Below are 17,092 nucleotides of genomic sequence, written 5' to 3'. Positions count from 1 at the left end.
TAATTTTCCTCAGTCACCAGTTGACCACGAACGCTGTAATGGGTTCGAAACGTCGAGAAATTATATATTCAGTATACGCGATATAACCCGTTTCCATAGTTTTATTTCAAAATAACACTTAGTTGACTTCGGCAGTTTCATGTATATAGGTTTAGATATGTTATTGAATTGATTAAAATAATGATTAATTTCACGTTTTTCCTCTCTTTAAAAATACTATGTTACTTAAGAAGAGATTTTTTGGCCATTCTTTTGATTGGCGTCACAAAAGTAAGTCGTTTCGATTCCCAGACGGAGCAACAAATTTAATGTTTAGAAAACCTTAAAAAGACAAATGTTTAGAAAGAAAATATAGTCTTCATTCAGCAAAATAACTTATTAAGGTGTACTTACCCTTCATATCTTCTATCATGTCTATAACATCCTGTATAATGCTTTATTTACCACTTTGACGTTAACTACGAAAATCTTCAACTGTCGATTCAAATTGGTTGTTTGTATTTTTTTCTTAGGCTTTATTTATATCATACTTACTCGTAGTTATATATATATATCTCTGTTAGATAGGCAAAAAGCTACCTGTTCAATACAATTTGCAATGGTAAAATTCCAACGCCAGTCAAGAGTCGTCAGGATTTGTACCGTTGCAGTGAGTGACAGCTTTAATTCGGCGTATACGGACGTACTGGCACCACGACTGACCGTGTACCCTTGTATCCTTTTGATTAGGTTGAATTTCAGTTAACAGTACGATTCGATGGAACTCAGCGGCCTAGCCAAAGTGACAAACGTTGACGCTACGTGGCAAACGCAGTCTGACTATCGCGCCACTACAGAAGCGCAATAGAGAGAGAGAGAGCTACGAAACGTAAAATGATAGTAAGCGTGCGCTGCCACACTGAAAAAAAATTGCATTGTGAATTTAACAAGTTCGACTCGTCGCGGGTTTATCCGTTTGAAACAAAAGTTTTTAGTAAACGGAATAAATCATAATATTAATGGTACAAGTCGAATTTGTTCGAACAACAAGGAGAAACTTGTTAAAAGATATTTGACTGAATCAGCCAAACATATTATGTTTAAAACAATATGTGTCATGTTGCTTTTATAAAATCGACTTGTTGATTCAAATGACAAGTAACATGTAGAATGTACTAGTTACACTTAACAAAATCTAACTTGTTGTTTGAACCAAAGAACACGTAGTCGCTATTTTAACCAAAAAAACTTGTTGAACGAACATGAAAACTGGTTGTTTATTCTCTCAGTGCGGCCTAGCCGTAATGAAATGAGTAACCTAAAGGAAGTAGGGCATAGTAAAGGAGGTAGGGCATAGCAAATGATATTCCGCTTTGTGTGGTAGAGCACAGCATAGCGGATGTCGTCTCGCTCGAATCTAGAGCAGAGCACAACTGGGGAAGTACCTCCGCCTTACAGAAGACTGTTATGGGATAAATTGCGGCGTAGGCGGGATGCTGGTAACTTGTCACTGCAATGTCACAATTTTGTTTTCATTCAACCCCTTATTTGCCAAAAGTGACACTGAAACTTGAGTAGTTTCCTGTGATCTGCCTGCCCCTTTGTGGGATATAAGCGTGGTTGTATGTATGTATGTATGTTTTATCAGGGATAATTTATATAGAATTCATACTAAGAATCATACCTCGATTTTTTAGAGCCACCTATGAAATACCATCATAACTACACTGATAATGTCTACATTTTTTTTTAAATGTGTATTGTCGTGTTATCATAATATTACAATAAAGAAGCATATATGTCATTTGTTTTTATAAAAAATAAAAAAACGCAAAAACATCTGGGTCCACTTGCAGGCTGCGAAACAGCGTCATCTAGTTTTAAGCCTAAAAGGCCCATACATTTCAGGGGTACGATTTTTTTGTATGGGCTTTGTCTGTTCCGGTATTATATCGTCATTGATGTTATATTGTCGTAAGCGTTTCTGCATGTGGCTACGTATTTTGTGCAGAGAACTGCTAAATGTTGTTAGCGGATTAAGGCTTTCCATGCCAACTGGTATGGCTCAAAGCTCAAAACTGAACCTGAATAATGAAAAATATTTCGTACCAGTCGCTGTGTCGATGATACGGAAAATACACACTCTTTGACAGTACCCTCATAATACCTAAGTATTTTAATGACCGGTCTGGCCCAGCGCGTAGTGACTGCCTGCTAAGCCGTGGTCCCGGGTTCGAATCCCGATAAGGGCATTTATTTGTGTGATGAGCACCGATATTTGTTCCTAAGTCATGGATATTTTACTGAGATACTGCCTTGCTAATCGCTAAATTGCGTTTCTATGGAGTAGGTTCGAGATCACTGGCGTGGTTTAGTGGTTATCTGAATGGACGCACGCAATCCGTTAAATTAACTAAGTACGATGGTACAGTAATGATATCTGACTCTAGAAACCTAACCCGAGGAGTGCCTCAAGGCTCTATACTCGGCCCTTTACTGTATATTATATACGCTGCTGATATCACCAAAAGCATCAAAAACTGCAATTATCACCTATACGCAGATGACGTTCAACTATATTATGCAGCCCGTCCAAGTCAGTTCGATGAGGCGCTACAAAAAATAAGTACAGACCTGGAAAATATCTCCACTTGGGCAGATAATAACGGATTACTGTTGAACCCACTTAAATCAAAGTTTATGATACTCGGATCCAAAGTACAACTCTCTAAGATTTTATGTAATGAACCTAAAATTTTTATAAGGGGTTCACTGATCGAACGCGTAGACGAGGCTAGAAACTTGGGATTAGTCATTGACAACCAGCTGAGGTTTGAGAAGCATATAGGAGAATTAGTGAAGTCGTGTTTTTTTCGTCTTAAGGTCTTATACCAAGTACGATACCTCTTAAATGAGGAAATTCGTAAGTTGTTGTGCGAATCGCTGGTACTCTCTAAGTTAAATTATTCAGACATTGTGTACGGGCCACGACTATTGGAAAAAACTCGTCGTCTTATCCAAAGAGTCCAAAATGCCTGTTTCCGTTTTTGTAGCTCAATACCACCGAGAACACACATTACACCATACCTTAACAAAGCATCCATATTAAACATGTCCTCACGGAGGCACTTACATCTAGCTAGTCTCTTATTTGGCGTGAAGCTCACCCTCACAAAACTGTTGCTTTTACAGGCTGTTTCCGGTATCTCGCAACCAGGTGCTGGAACAATATCCCGCCCCCGATTCGTCAAATTAAAACTAAATTTACTTTTAAACGTCATTTTAAAAAATATCTTTTAGAAAAACAAAGTTTGGGTATCCCTTATGGCTACCTGGTTGCAGATTACCGGAATTAGCTTCAGCTTTAGCTCTAGCTGTAGCAATTATTTTACTATCTATCGATCTAACAGATCAAACACACATTTCTTTTCATCATAGCATTCATCTCACTCGTTTCATAGGCAATTATTTATAGATATTTTAGGTATATAATTTCATCTCTTTACAATATTTCTTATTCAATCAATTATGTGTTATCGTGATCTGATCCGGTTCCGGCAGAATATCAGTGCTGCTGCCTCAGGGCGTAGCGTAATACTGAGCCGTAACCCTTTTGTCTTGTTGCGACGCGCACAGTATCATAGTACGCTATGGTAAAAATCTGTGTAATTTCCTGTTTTCCAATTTGCTTATTATGTATTCTAATTCTTTTTTGTAACTTATTTATTTTGTGTATTCTGTGTGTATTGTGACAAACAAATAAACGTATATCTATCTATCTATCTATTTTCTATGTAAGTATTTGTATATTAAAAAAATATTTATACACCGTGTTTCACTTAACACTAAAAACCTGAAAACAGTTTGTTCAGAATCGAGAGTAGAATCGATTCAGCTATATCTTGATGGGGGTAATATTTTTATTTAAATTTGTATTATTAGTTATTTTTTACGTGCCTATTCTATTGTACTCGTAAGACAACATTGTGTATATCGCATTGCTAGAGGTTGTTTACCTTTTTCAGTATTTAGGGGTATTAATACTGGCTGGTTACTTGGACGATTATTTTTTCGCTACGAGTTTGACGTTGTTTGTCAGTTTAATCTTAATGTTTATCATAAGTCATGACAAATTGAACTCGTACCTAATTACAACCTTGTCATTTTAAACATTGGGTTTAAATTTGATTACCTGTCCAATTTGAAGTTTACTGTGACAAAACTTTAAAGTGTTTTACAGTGACATCTTAGCTGTCTATTGGTAAACCTTATGTCGTTGCAGTAACGTACACAAATAAATAGTTTTGTGGTTTATGGTGGAAGTTAGCAATTATTTTATTGAGTGTAGAGCTAAAAGTCAAGTAGAGCTGTACAAAAAATTAAAAATTCAATTAAAAAAAAAGTAACCATCAGATTAAAAGATGAATACTCTAGATGAGTTTAAAAAAATAAAAATCAGTTGGGGTGTCTGAGGTTTTGAGTGTTACCGGAAACACGGTGTATATAAAAGTTTAAATCATTTGTTCTTTAACTTTAATAAAAATTACGCATAAAGCAATTTTCACGCAAGAATTGTTTTAGAAAATAACACGATCAAACAATTACTTTGGTCCCAGAATGAATTTAATAAAGCTCAGCTCACTCTAAGCCTTCATTGTTCACTATCTCACTTCCCAGTCACGTCGGAATATTGTTTACCGAGTGTGAACACCTCTTAAGTACTGTGGCTTATTTTCATTTAATATTTTGTTTTAATTTACCGGAATTCAAAAAGGATTCATATAAAATGTTTACAAGCTACATCATCGTCCTCCTTGCGTTATCCCGGCATTTGCCACGGCTCATGGGAGCCTGGGGGCCGTTTTTACAACTAATCCCAAGATTTGGCGTAGGCACTAGTTTTACGCAGCGACTGCCATCGTGCCATCTGACCTTCCAACTCGATAAGTAACTAGGCCTTATTGGGTTTCCTTACGATGTTTTCTTTCACCGAAAAGCGACTGGCCAATATCAAATGACATTTCGCACATAAGTTCTGAAAATTTATTGGTACGTGACGGGGTTCGAAGCCGCGACCTCCAGATTGATAGTCGCACGCTTTTACCGCTAGGCCAAAACCAATTTTTGTTGTATAAATAATAATAATAAATAAATAAATATTATAGGACATCCTTACACAGATTGACTGAGGCCCACGGTAAGCTCAAGCAGGCTTGTGTTGTGGGTACTCAGACAACGATATATATAATATATAAATACTTATATACATAGAAAACATCCATGACTCAGGAACAAATATCTGTGCTCACCACACTAATAAATGCCCTTACCAGGCAGAGTCACTACACTGAGAGAAATTTGCATTGTGAATTTAACAAGTTCGACTTGTTGCGGTTTATCCGTTTGAATCAGCCAAACGTATGTTTAAAACAATATGTGTCAGGTTGTTTTTATAAAATCGACTTGTTGATTCAAATATATTGCCGATTCAAATGACAAGTAGCTTGTTGTTTGAACCAAAGAGCACGTAGGCGCTATTTTAACCAAAAAACTTGTTGAACGAACATGAAAACTGGTTGTATTTTCTCTCAGTGTACCGACTGCGCCAGACCGGTCGTAGTATGTAGATAACATTTTTACAACCTCCAAATGAAAGGATATATAATTGCTAGCTTTTGGCCGCGACTTCGGCCGCATTAGTTCGAAGATTGCAGAATGCTCCATACAAACTTCCACCCCCTATAAAAGGGAAGTGGGGAGTCAGAAAGATACAAAAAGTAGCCTATGTCACTCTCCATTCCTTCAACAATCTCCACTTAAAAAAATCACGTCTATTCGTCATTCCGTTTTGCCGTGAACAACGGACAAACAAACACAAACACTTTCCCATTTATAATATTAAATATGGATGTATGAAACTTCCACCCCCTATAAAAGGGAAGTGGGGAGTTAGAAAGATACAAAAAGTAGCCTGTGTCACTCTCTATCCCTTCAACCATCTCCACTTAAAACAATCACGTCTATTCGTCATTCCGTTTGCCGCGAACAACGGACAAACAGACACAAACACTTTCCCATTAATATTAAGTATGAAATAATTTGAGTCGTTATTGTGTTCTCCCCATACTTTGTTTCATCTGGAATCACGGCGCTAATGAAACATCAATCAAAACCGGGCAAGTAATTTGCCGGGAAAACGTTTCGGGTCACGTTCACGAACCAGGTACGTGCGGAGGTGGAGATTATAATTATTTTGTAGGTTTAGAGAACATATTGTAATTTTTTTAGGGCTTTGTACTTCAAAAGGAAACACGTAGACGATACAAGAAAACTCTTAACCCTTTTACTGTAAGCAGAGAGAAAAAAAAGTGTAATAAAAAAAGTTTAAAATCAATTTCTTTTTTCTTTGGAACATTCGGTAACGCGGACGAAAAAAGCGGACGAATCTTTCCGTGTCACCCGAAACTAATTTCAATCAAAGAGAAAATGTAATTTCTAACCAAGCAAAATTTTGTGATAAAGAAAACTATTTTTCAAACCTACGAATACGAATGAATGGCAGTAGAAAATATTGTAAAAGCACAGCAAATAAAGAGTACTATTGTACAGTATGGCCACTCCCACTCCCCGCTGAAAGTGACGCCCACCCCCTCTCGGTTACCTCACAGTTACCGCCTACGCCTGTCAAAAATGCGAACAGTTGACCTGTCATATTTCACTCATACAGGCATAGTACGCGTTCACCTACACGAGCTAGACTGTGTGCTAGAAACGCGCCTCTTTCATATATTTGATCGCCAGTGTCCGAGGTGTGGTAATAGGTAGTATAATTATGTTGAACAAATTTCCACAATTTTTCCACAGATCGTAAGCACTCCATCACCTAAGCCGTAAGCTTCACGCCCACAATTTTACGGTAACCTATCGATGTTTCGAAAATCCTTTGTCCGATTATCACTTGTCCGAAAACGGTTGACAGAATTTTTGTAATCCAAATACATTGTTTACCATATTTTTAAAATGTCGCTAGTTTGCTATGCCACATTATCGTTTTCCCGAAACTCTATAACTAGAAGAACGGTTGCCAACTTTATCATTTGACAACCAATTTGTTAACCACCTTTTCATAAATCCGATGCTACGTGACATCGAAATGTCAATGTCCCTAATATCATTTTATAGAAACTCAATAATCAGAAGAACGGTTGCCAATTTTATCATTTGACAACCGTTTCGTTAACCACCTTTTCATAAATCCGATGCTACGCGACATCGACATGTCATTTTCCCTAATATAATTTTATAGAAACATAAAAAAAAAATTGGTTAGATTAGAAATGCGACCCCCACGGAAACAAACTTGCTAAGAAAAGTGGGTTAGGTTAGATTAGAACTGCGACCATACAGAAACAAACCCTTACCATAAGAGTGGGTTAGGTTAGGTTAGAACTGCGACCATACAGAAACAAACTTGTGCTAGAGAAGTGGGTTAGGTTAGGTTAGAACTGTGACCCTCACAAAAACAAACATTAGCAAGAAAAGTGGGTTAGGTTAGGTTAGAACTGCGACCATTCAGACACAAACTTGTGCTAGAAAAGTGGGTTAGGTTAGGTTAGAACTGCGACCATACAGAAACAAACTTGTGCTAGAAAAGTGGGTTAGGTTTGGTTAGAACTGCGACCCTCACAGAAACAAACATTTGTAAGAAAGTGGGTTAGGTTAGGTTAGAACTGCGACCCTACAGAAACAAACCTTTGCCACAAACTCTTATGGCAAGGACTCATAGGTCAAGTAAAAACTGTGACCGTGAGGGTTGGTCGAGAACAAACTTTTGTTAGAAAATTAAGGATTTATTGAACTTTTGATATAGCGGCTTAATAATATTTCGAATTATAAAACTATACGCCATACAAAATTGCTGCCAAATGATACTTAGGAATTTTAATAAGTGTTAATTCGAATATCGAACTTTGGATATAGCGGTTAAATAATATTTCGGAATAAAAAATTTACGCGACAAAAAGTAGTTGTCAAATGATTCTTAGGAATTTTAATATTATAATACATTTTATTATTGCCTAGTTAAAAACATGATAAGTATTCTCTCATACAAAAATTTAAATTTATTTTTCTCTCCTTCATTGCTTTTTTTTTCTGCTTTTCGATTTCTTGTAAATTACGAAAATTGCCTATTAATTATGTAAAAGTACGTATTTCAGCATCAATACTGTTCGTGTTAAATACATACCTACACCGCATAGTTGTTAATGAGGTTCAGAAAAGGGGACGGACTGAAAATCAGCGTTGCGCCGTCAATTTGTATCAAAATGGCTGCGCAGCATAACATGCTGAGCCCGTTCCTTTTGACATGCATGCTAGTTGTCTATTTTATTTTTTAATATTTTTGTGTAAATGTTCAATTTTTATTTGTGTGTCAATAAATGTTTTCTTATTCTTATTCTTATTCTAATAAGTGTTGATTCGAATCATAAGCGAAACAAAATTACAGCGAAATAAGAATCGGGAAAATAATAATAGGGGAAAAGTAGTTTCGGGCAAACAAAACTTAGGCCAATTAATAAAATGGGAAGCGTTTTCGGGCTACTAATAATCGACATTACAATTTTCGACTTTTTGATAGGTAACCCAATTTTACATTTCCAAATTCACAAAAAAAAACAAACTTTCAACGGGCGAAAACCCTAAACAGAAATGCAACGAATTTAAAAATCACAAGACTCCGTTAAAAGCAAATCTATTTCACTTTCCCAATGTCCTATCTCGACATATCCTGCTGAGTTACATACAGCCTTACCGTTGTAGAACAAGGTTGAACATTGTATGGCTATTAAAGAAGTTATATGAACATTTCGCGATGAAATACTTCGTTCGCAAATCTCGAAATACTTTATACATGCGCTCGAAACAGTTGGTTGGGAACCTTTTATCGAATTTTCTGCTTCGGGGGACCCATTTGTAGCACACGTGAATAGGTTAATATTAACGATGCAGTTGTTGATGCTAGTTTTTAAGAAAAAATATTGTATGATGTCTAAGAGCCCAGGGCAGAGCCGCCAGATCTTCCTCATTTTCTCAAGGATGAAACTTTGGGATAATGTAGAGTTCGTATCGACGATTAATGTCTGCATACTACCTAGTTCGGCCCGTCAGCCATTTTTAGGGTTCCGTAGTCAACTAGGAACCCTTATAGTTTCGCCATGTCTGTCTGTCCGTCCGTCCGTCCGCGGATAATTTCAGTAACCGTAAGCACTAGAAAGCTGAAATTTGGTACCAATATGTATATCAATCACGCCAACAAAGTGAAAAAAAAAAAATGGAAAAAAATGTTTTATTAGGGTACCCACGGTTCCCCTTGTTTTGGCATAATTTTACAATCGAGAATTCTTTTTGGCATAATCTATATTGGCATAATTCACCTTTCGCATAATCTGTTAAGGCATAGTATAGTTACGCATAATTTGTCTAGGCATATTTTTGTTTGTCCGAATATATTTCATGCATAAAGGTTATTCGCCGAATGGTTTTTATGCATAAATTATTTCTGCATAACATGGTTTAGTGGAAATTTACTACGCAGAATTTTTATCATAGGTAATACTACTATATTAATGTTGCAGTTCTAACCTAACCTAACCGAAATTCTTGACAAAATGTTTTATTTGTTGAGGTCGCAGTTCTAACCTAACCAAACCGACTCTCTTAACAGCATTTAGTATGGGTGGATATTCTGATTTTAAGAAATATGCCAAATACAATTATGCGAATTAATTTTATTCATAAAAACAATCGGCGTAAACAGAATTATGCGAACTTATTTTCGGACAATGTGTTATTCGTATTATTTTCGATTATGACAAATAAGTTTTCTGCCAAATTAACATTCGGCGAAAATCGATTATGCGAAGTCTGTTATGCGAAAATCGTTTCGGACAATTAAAGTTATGCCAAATAGAGGGAACCCATAAAACACATGTAAAGTGGGGGCTGATATTTTTTTTTTTCATTCCAACCCCAACGTGTGATATATTGTTGGATAGGTATTGAAAAATGAATAAGGGTTTACTAAGATCGTTTTTTGATAATACTAATATTTTCGGAAATAATCGCTCCTAAAGGAAAAAAAGTGCGTCCCCCCCTAGAACTTTTGAACCATATGTTTAAAAAATATGAAAAAAAATCACAAAAGTAGAACTTTATAAAGACTTTCTAGGAAAATTGTTTTGAACTTGATAGGTTCAGTAGTTTTTGAGAAAAATACGAAAAACTACGGAACCCTACACTGAGCGTGGCCCGACACGCTCTTGGCCGGTTTTTTGCTACAAGGCACTATGCAAACATTAAAGATTGATTGAATTGAATTCTACATTATCCCAAAGATTTATTCTTGCGAAAATGAGAAAGATCTGGTGGCGCTGGTCTCTTAGTCCATGATAACAAATTCGGCTCGGCGCGTACCAATGAGTTTTTCGGAATTTATCTGCGAAATGTCATTTGATATTTGCCAGTCGCTTTTCGGTGAAGGAAAACATCGTGAGGAAACCGGACTAATTCCAATAAGGTCTAGTTTACCCTTCGGGTTGGAAGGTCAGATGGCAGTTGCTTTCGTAAAACTAGTGTCTACCCCAATTCTTGGCATTTAGTTGTTAAAGCGGACCCCGGGTTCCCATGAGCCGTGGCAAATGCCGGGATAACGCAAGGAGGATGATGACATAATAACAGACATTGGTAATGGGTAAATAATAATAACCTAACTACAAAATTAAAATTGTGAAAAAACCCCCGACCGCGACATAGTAGACCGATTTTCATAAAACATGACTAAGAACACTCCCGACTTACTCAGCTTTCAGACAAAAAAAACTAAATCCAAATCGGTTCATCCGTTCGGGAGCTACGATGCCACAGACAGACACACACACAGACAGACAGACAGACAGACAAACAGACAGACGCGTCAAACTTATAACACCCCGTCGTTTTTACGTCGGGGGTTAAAAATGCATGACAACAGCAAATATGAAGCACATTCTTTGTGCAGTTTGAATGCAGTTACGTCAACTGGAACTGCATTCAAACTACTATTTTGAAGCTAACTTGCAGTTAAAAGTAGTTCGTCTGTTACGTCCCTGGTATTTGATCATTTTATTCCTGACAATATTTAAAAGTCTGCTTTGAAAGATTAAAAGATTGTCCAAATGTTTGTTTTCCTATTTTGCAGCAATCGACAAACGCTAGTGATGGGTAATCTGCAAAACAAACAAATCCTAGCTTGTAAATACCATGGGTTTTCGATAGTTAAAATTCGATACTGGACTGACAAAGTCTATAGAAATAAGCGTACCCCTGAAATTATGGGGGCTTTCGTTTTAAGCCTAAATGGCGCTGTTTCGCAGCCTGAAAGTGGCCAAAATCATATTTTCCCAAATATTTTTGCATGTTTTTATTTTTTATAAAAACAAATGACATATTTCTTTATTTTAAAATCATGATATTATCACGTCAATACACATTTTGAAAAAAATAAATTTGTATGCATCATCAATGTAGTTATGATAGTATTTAATAGGTGGCGCAAAAAAATCGAGGTACGATTCTTAGTATGAAGTATGTAAATCCTATATAAATAGGTAATCCTTGGTCACGGCAAATGAAATTCATTGTATGGAGAAAGTGACATCACCCCGAACGGGTACTTACTAGAAAAAAAACATACTTTTCTGTGATCTAGTTCGACCTAGAGTAAATACCGCAATTTTAAAAAAAAGTACATACATAAGTGCTATAGATATTTATAACAATCTCCCTGATGAACTAAAAACTCTGGAGGGCAATAAGTTCAGATGTAAATTAAAACAATGGTTAATACAAAAAGTATTTTACAACATTAAGGAATATTTTGAACATGATAGTGATAAAATTATGTAACCACCTAGCTTCACTTCAATTCGCGGTATTACCTAGTTATTTATTTATATTTAAGATTACAACTGAACTAACCATAAGTTTAGGTATTACCTAATTAGTTTAGGCATAATTTGCATGATAGTTAATAAAAGTTACGAGTAATATAGATAATAAGTAGATATAAGTTATACATTGCACGCCCATGTCGGGTAACTGTTGGGACTATACTATATACATTATACATACCTGCTATCTTTTGTACACAGTTTGTCAATAAAGTGTTTCTATTCTATTCTATTCTATTCTATTCTCTAGTTGGAAAGCGTCAGATTTCAGGATGCTGCGCTAAACTAAGTTACCGCTTCCCAGGTTTGTCGAACAGAAAAATAGTACATAAGTACGTACCTGGCCAGTAATAATAGCAATATTTAATATTTTACAAGGTTATTTAATATTTGTGATAAATACATATATTCAGATAATGCAAATAAAAGTAACGAAAAAAAGCACCTTGACTAGAAATAATTACAATTATTACAAAAAGTAATCAGTCAATACCGCTCCGCACCGCTTCCGGTGGAAAAGTGCCCATAACGCTCGCGGCATTACCCCGTTGGATCGCTATGGCCAGCCTTTGCACCAGAAACGATTCGGAGCGTGGGTCTTCTCCCTTTAGCCTAATACATAAGTATATTATTTACATTTTAAGTCTCACATTTAAACTTCGAAAAAAAAAGTATGCATAATGTACAGCCTAGAAATGAATGATTTTCCATAAGTACCTATGTATTATACTTTTTATTCTAAAACATCAAACTTATAGTAGCGGTTCCCATATCCGTCATCTGTTTCGATTTATAAATCCTACCAATGGAACACTTTTCATGTTTTTTCTAAAAATACATTTGAGAATCCTTTTAAGCGTTTGATGTTTTCTATTTTTGTATTTTTTAAGTTTCAAATGAAGCCTTCGAAATATGCAGCAAAGTTTTTGTTCAGTTTAAGAATGTTTAATGGCAATGAAGCGGTTCTGGATAAAAATGAATGAAAATTCTTTTTATAGACTCATTGTATTCGCATTTAATATTTTTTTTTAAAGTACATAGAGGCAATCACGACTGGCGGATAATTTTGACTAATCTTAATATTTTATAAGTCACACATATACACTATTAACTAGAATGCCACGGAGTGTCTACGGAACACGAGTGCCACATAAGTTTAGTGGACACTTATAGGACTTTGGTTTAATGTAAAACATGGAATATATTTTATTTAGACGTTGAAATAATGCGCTAGTCGATTTAAACCCCTTGTGACTTTTTTTTCTTAGTCTATTGGAGTGTCCCACTGCTGGGCCTTGGCTCTCCATAATTCCCGATTCTCCGTTAAATTTAAGATTTTTTTTGGAAAGTTTCCGCAACTTGCACATCGTTAAATGTAATACACTTTTATCAATATCGAAGACGTGACCTAAAGGCACAAACTTTTTGAAATTGCTCACCATCACATGTTAAAAATGTTTTGAAAAAACCCCGACATAGTGGACCGATTTCTATGAATCAAGTCCGGGGATCATAGCTCCGGGGACTCCGGGGGGTCTGTACACACACAGACAGACAGACAGACACGTCAAACTTGTAACACCCCGTCGTCGTTTTTGCATCGGGGGTACAAAGTTCAAAATGCTCATTTATTTTTCTTTCATTCGGTTTAAAGTTATTGTCTAACGGGATATTAATAAAAGTTCACTAGATTTATCAAGCCGATAAAGTTCGTTTGTCCCTTCCCGATTCCTTTGGTGTCACAGAAAGGGACAAACGAACCTTATCGGCTTGATAACTTGAGAGAACGTTTATGAATAAGGGTATGAAATTACAAAAATTTCAATTGTTTCATTTTCCCCAGGACCACGGCGGCTGGTCGCAATGGAGTTCCTGGTCGCTCTGCTCACGCACGTGCGACGGCGGCGTGTCGCGGCAGCTCCGGACATGTTCGTCCCCGGCCGGCTGTCGCGGCGAGCCGGTGCGGTACAAGATCTGCAACATGCAGGTGAGCTGATAATCATAGTTCCCACTTCACTCCATTCGAATCTAGGCGTCTTTGAGATTATATGGACAAAATTTTGACGCTCTGGCACTATTTCGCAAATAAGCCGCCATGTTGAATCCGCCATTTAAAAAAAAAAGAATGCGGCTTCAGAAACTAGCAGGGTCACTCTATGACTTTAATTAGTCGAGCACTTGAAGGTGAGCTGGTTATACTTTCCTATTGACTCTATACGAATCTCGGGGCCATTGAGATTCCATGACCAATATTTGATCACTCTATGGGAACATTTTGAAAATTGGCCGCCATTTTGAAAAACAGAAGGCGGCTTCATAAACAGCAGGTTGTCTATGACATTTGGTCGAGCTTTGGTCGCAATGGAGTTCCTGGTCGCTCTGCTCGCGCACGTGCGACGGCGGCGTGTCGCGGCAGCTCCGGACATGTTCGTTCCCGGCCAGCTGTTGCGGCGAGCCGGTGTGGTACAAGATCTGCAACATGCAGGTGAGATTGTTATAATTTCCAATTCACCACATTCGAATCTAAGAGTCTTTGAGACTCTATGACCATTTGGTCGTTCTACGTTAACGGTTTCCGGCTGGAGGACAGAAAATGTTACTTTTGGCGTTTACTGCGATTGGAGTACACCGTTACTAATAACCGATTGCGATGCTTGCTTGTGTCCAGCACTACGGTCGATGTCAGTTAACCCATCCCTAGCTGGCGCGGTGACAACTGTCAGAAGATGATCGCCCACCATTATGGTGTCGTGGTGTGATTTGCCTAAGCTATGTCCTTAATTTTTACGTATTAAAACCTGTATTTGATGATGACTGGTGTTTTCCCTCTTACACTAATTAGGTTATGTATGATTTACCTTTGAGGGCTTTTAGTCTTTTGTGCACGATTTATGAGCTTTGAATAAAATTTTGAAATATACAAGTTGTATCCACCCACGTATTAATATTAAATACATCTCCTTGTAGTTAATAATTATTATCTGCTTCCTTTCAACCATTGAAGCAATTGAACAGCCCTGAATTTATATTTAGGAGCGTAATAGGTGGTATGAAGATAAAAGGAAAAAAATATTACTTTTCTTGAACGAAACTATCCGCTTTTCAAATATAGAATAAAAGCTCAGCCACACATGCGCGTTTTGACAGCGTAGGCAGAGCGTTAGCGGAGCGCAATTATAGCAATGCGCCGGATGAACGCTGACGTTGCGCCTAGCCGACACCGTTGGGAACTAACGAGCGCGGATCGTGAGCGGTAATGCGCGCGGATTGCGAGCGGAACGCCAGCGTTCCGCCGGCGCACCGCTATCATTGCGCTTATGGTGTAATTCTGTCTAAAGTCTGAGCAGAAATATATGACTATGTTAGGAGGGCGCTGTTATTCTAATGTATGGGGTGACAGTTCAGTATAGTATGATGAAAATAGTTCTCATGAAATTCCGCAAGATGGCGCGTAGTCATATATTTCTGGTCAGGCTTTATCTGTCTATCGCAAATCCAATATTTTTTTGACATAGGAGGCTAAAGAGGAGACAGAATTTTATACGCGTTTGGTAACTTAATACATGATGATGATGATGATTTTATCCTGTTGTTCCTCATCAGGGGCATATGGCTCTTACGGCTCAGCCACGACATTGGTCTAAGCGCGACAGCGGTGAGCGGCGGCCATACATTGGAGCGAGACACAGCGATGGGACTTTTCATTCGCACGTATTTCCGCCGCTCACCGCTGTCGTGATTAGACCAATGTCATGGCTGGGCCGTTAGGAAGGATTTCCACTGTTCCCGGTCCGACGCGGCCTCCTCCAGGCGCGCCCAGCCGAGGCCCACTGAGCCAGCCTGCCCCACCGTGCGCCTTCAGATAGTTCGCGGGCGACCTCTCCCCCTTGATCTGGATCTATACATACCTACTTAAATAAAAATAATTTTATACTATTTATACAAAATCTCTTAATTTAAATCAATATTTCTTTCTGAATGGCATTTGCCATTATAGTTAAAAACAATGACAAATTGAATAAAAGTTTGGAAATAACGTCGGTGTAACTATAAGGATGTAGTCACGAGTACAACAAGTTTCAAACTTAGGATGTTCCTGGCCGTATGTTACACCGTTGCGAACGGCCTCTTAGACACACCTATGTACTTACGCGTACTTCGCCCTCGGCTACGTTCGATATTTTCTCCCATACGGTTTTATCGCATACGAGACGGCCATTCACACGGTGTTAGGTCCATTCGGATTTTTCCCGTATGCAATCGTCAATCCGTTCTCCATCATGACCTTCGCCAACGACGTCACAAACACAACGTATCTATACGAGAAACCATTGTGTCCGTGTGAACGAATCAACTTAATGATAAGCGCCACTGAGCATCGCATTCGATAAATTCGTTGCGAATCTTGCATCTCCCGTGGCAAGATACGGTGAAAAATATAACTCGAATATGAGTTTTTCTCGCATAGACTTCGTGTGATCGATTTACAAAGTTGCCATACAAATTTTACTGTCACTACGATATCCGTTAAAATCTCATACACGGTATACGGGAAAAAATGACCCACGTGAACGTAGCCTCACTCCTTGACTCATAATATTCGTAAAGACGAGGGGGCAGCGACGACGGTCTGCCGCAAATATGTAACAAGCGATTGCGGTGAGTGGTAATGAAACAACGTACCAAAAGTGACTGATATCTTGAAGAACTTCAGAAATCTGTACAGTTCGTGGTCAGAAAATGTCAACATTAAAATATTTTTTCTATGTATTGACACAATTTTTTTTATAAATTTAAATAGATATCAAACACGAAAGAAAAAACTACAAGGCCCACTAGCCATACACTACTATATACCAGGCCATGTATGACATGTGTGACTACTTGGAAAAAAGAACAAATCAAAAATATTCAACAAAATAATTTGATTTGTTCCCTAGTTGTACAATTTTTTTTGTTAAGTGGTTTTAAAATGGTAGTTCCTAAATCCTAAGTGCTATTTGATCTGCCACTTTTGATGCTGACTGTACTCCGGAAAACGGAGTCATAATTAAACGAAATTTTGGCATTCTGGAAAATAGTTTAAGACAATTTATCGCATACATGTATACCACGGCTAAGCT

At 37.5% G+C, this 17,092-nt stretch overlaps 1 protein-coding gene across 1 annotated transcript in view; it reads left to right on the top strand.

Moving 5' to 3' along the window:
• The window catches only part of LOC125239451 (protein madd-4), a 699,588-nt gene that overhangs the window by 556,078 nt on the left and 126,418 nt on the right, over positions 1-17,092 (top strand). Inside the window, exon 5 of the mRNA XM_048147057.1 lies at positions 13,813-13,956. Coding sequence (XP_048003014.1) covers positions 13,813-13,956 — 144 coding nt within the window. The remainder of the gene's footprint in view (positions 1-13,812; positions 13,957-17,092) is intronic.

This window comes from Leguminivora glycinivorella, chromosome 2 (genome assembly GCF_023078275.1).
Source record: "Leguminivora glycinivorella isolate SPB_JAAS2020 chromosome 2, LegGlyc_1.1, whole genome shotgun sequence".
Classification (NCBI taxonomy): domain Eukaryota; kingdom Metazoa; phylum Arthropoda; class Insecta; order Lepidoptera; family Tortricidae; genus Leguminivora; species Leguminivora glycinivorella.
This window is presented reverse-complemented; position numbering and strand designations above follow the sequence as displayed.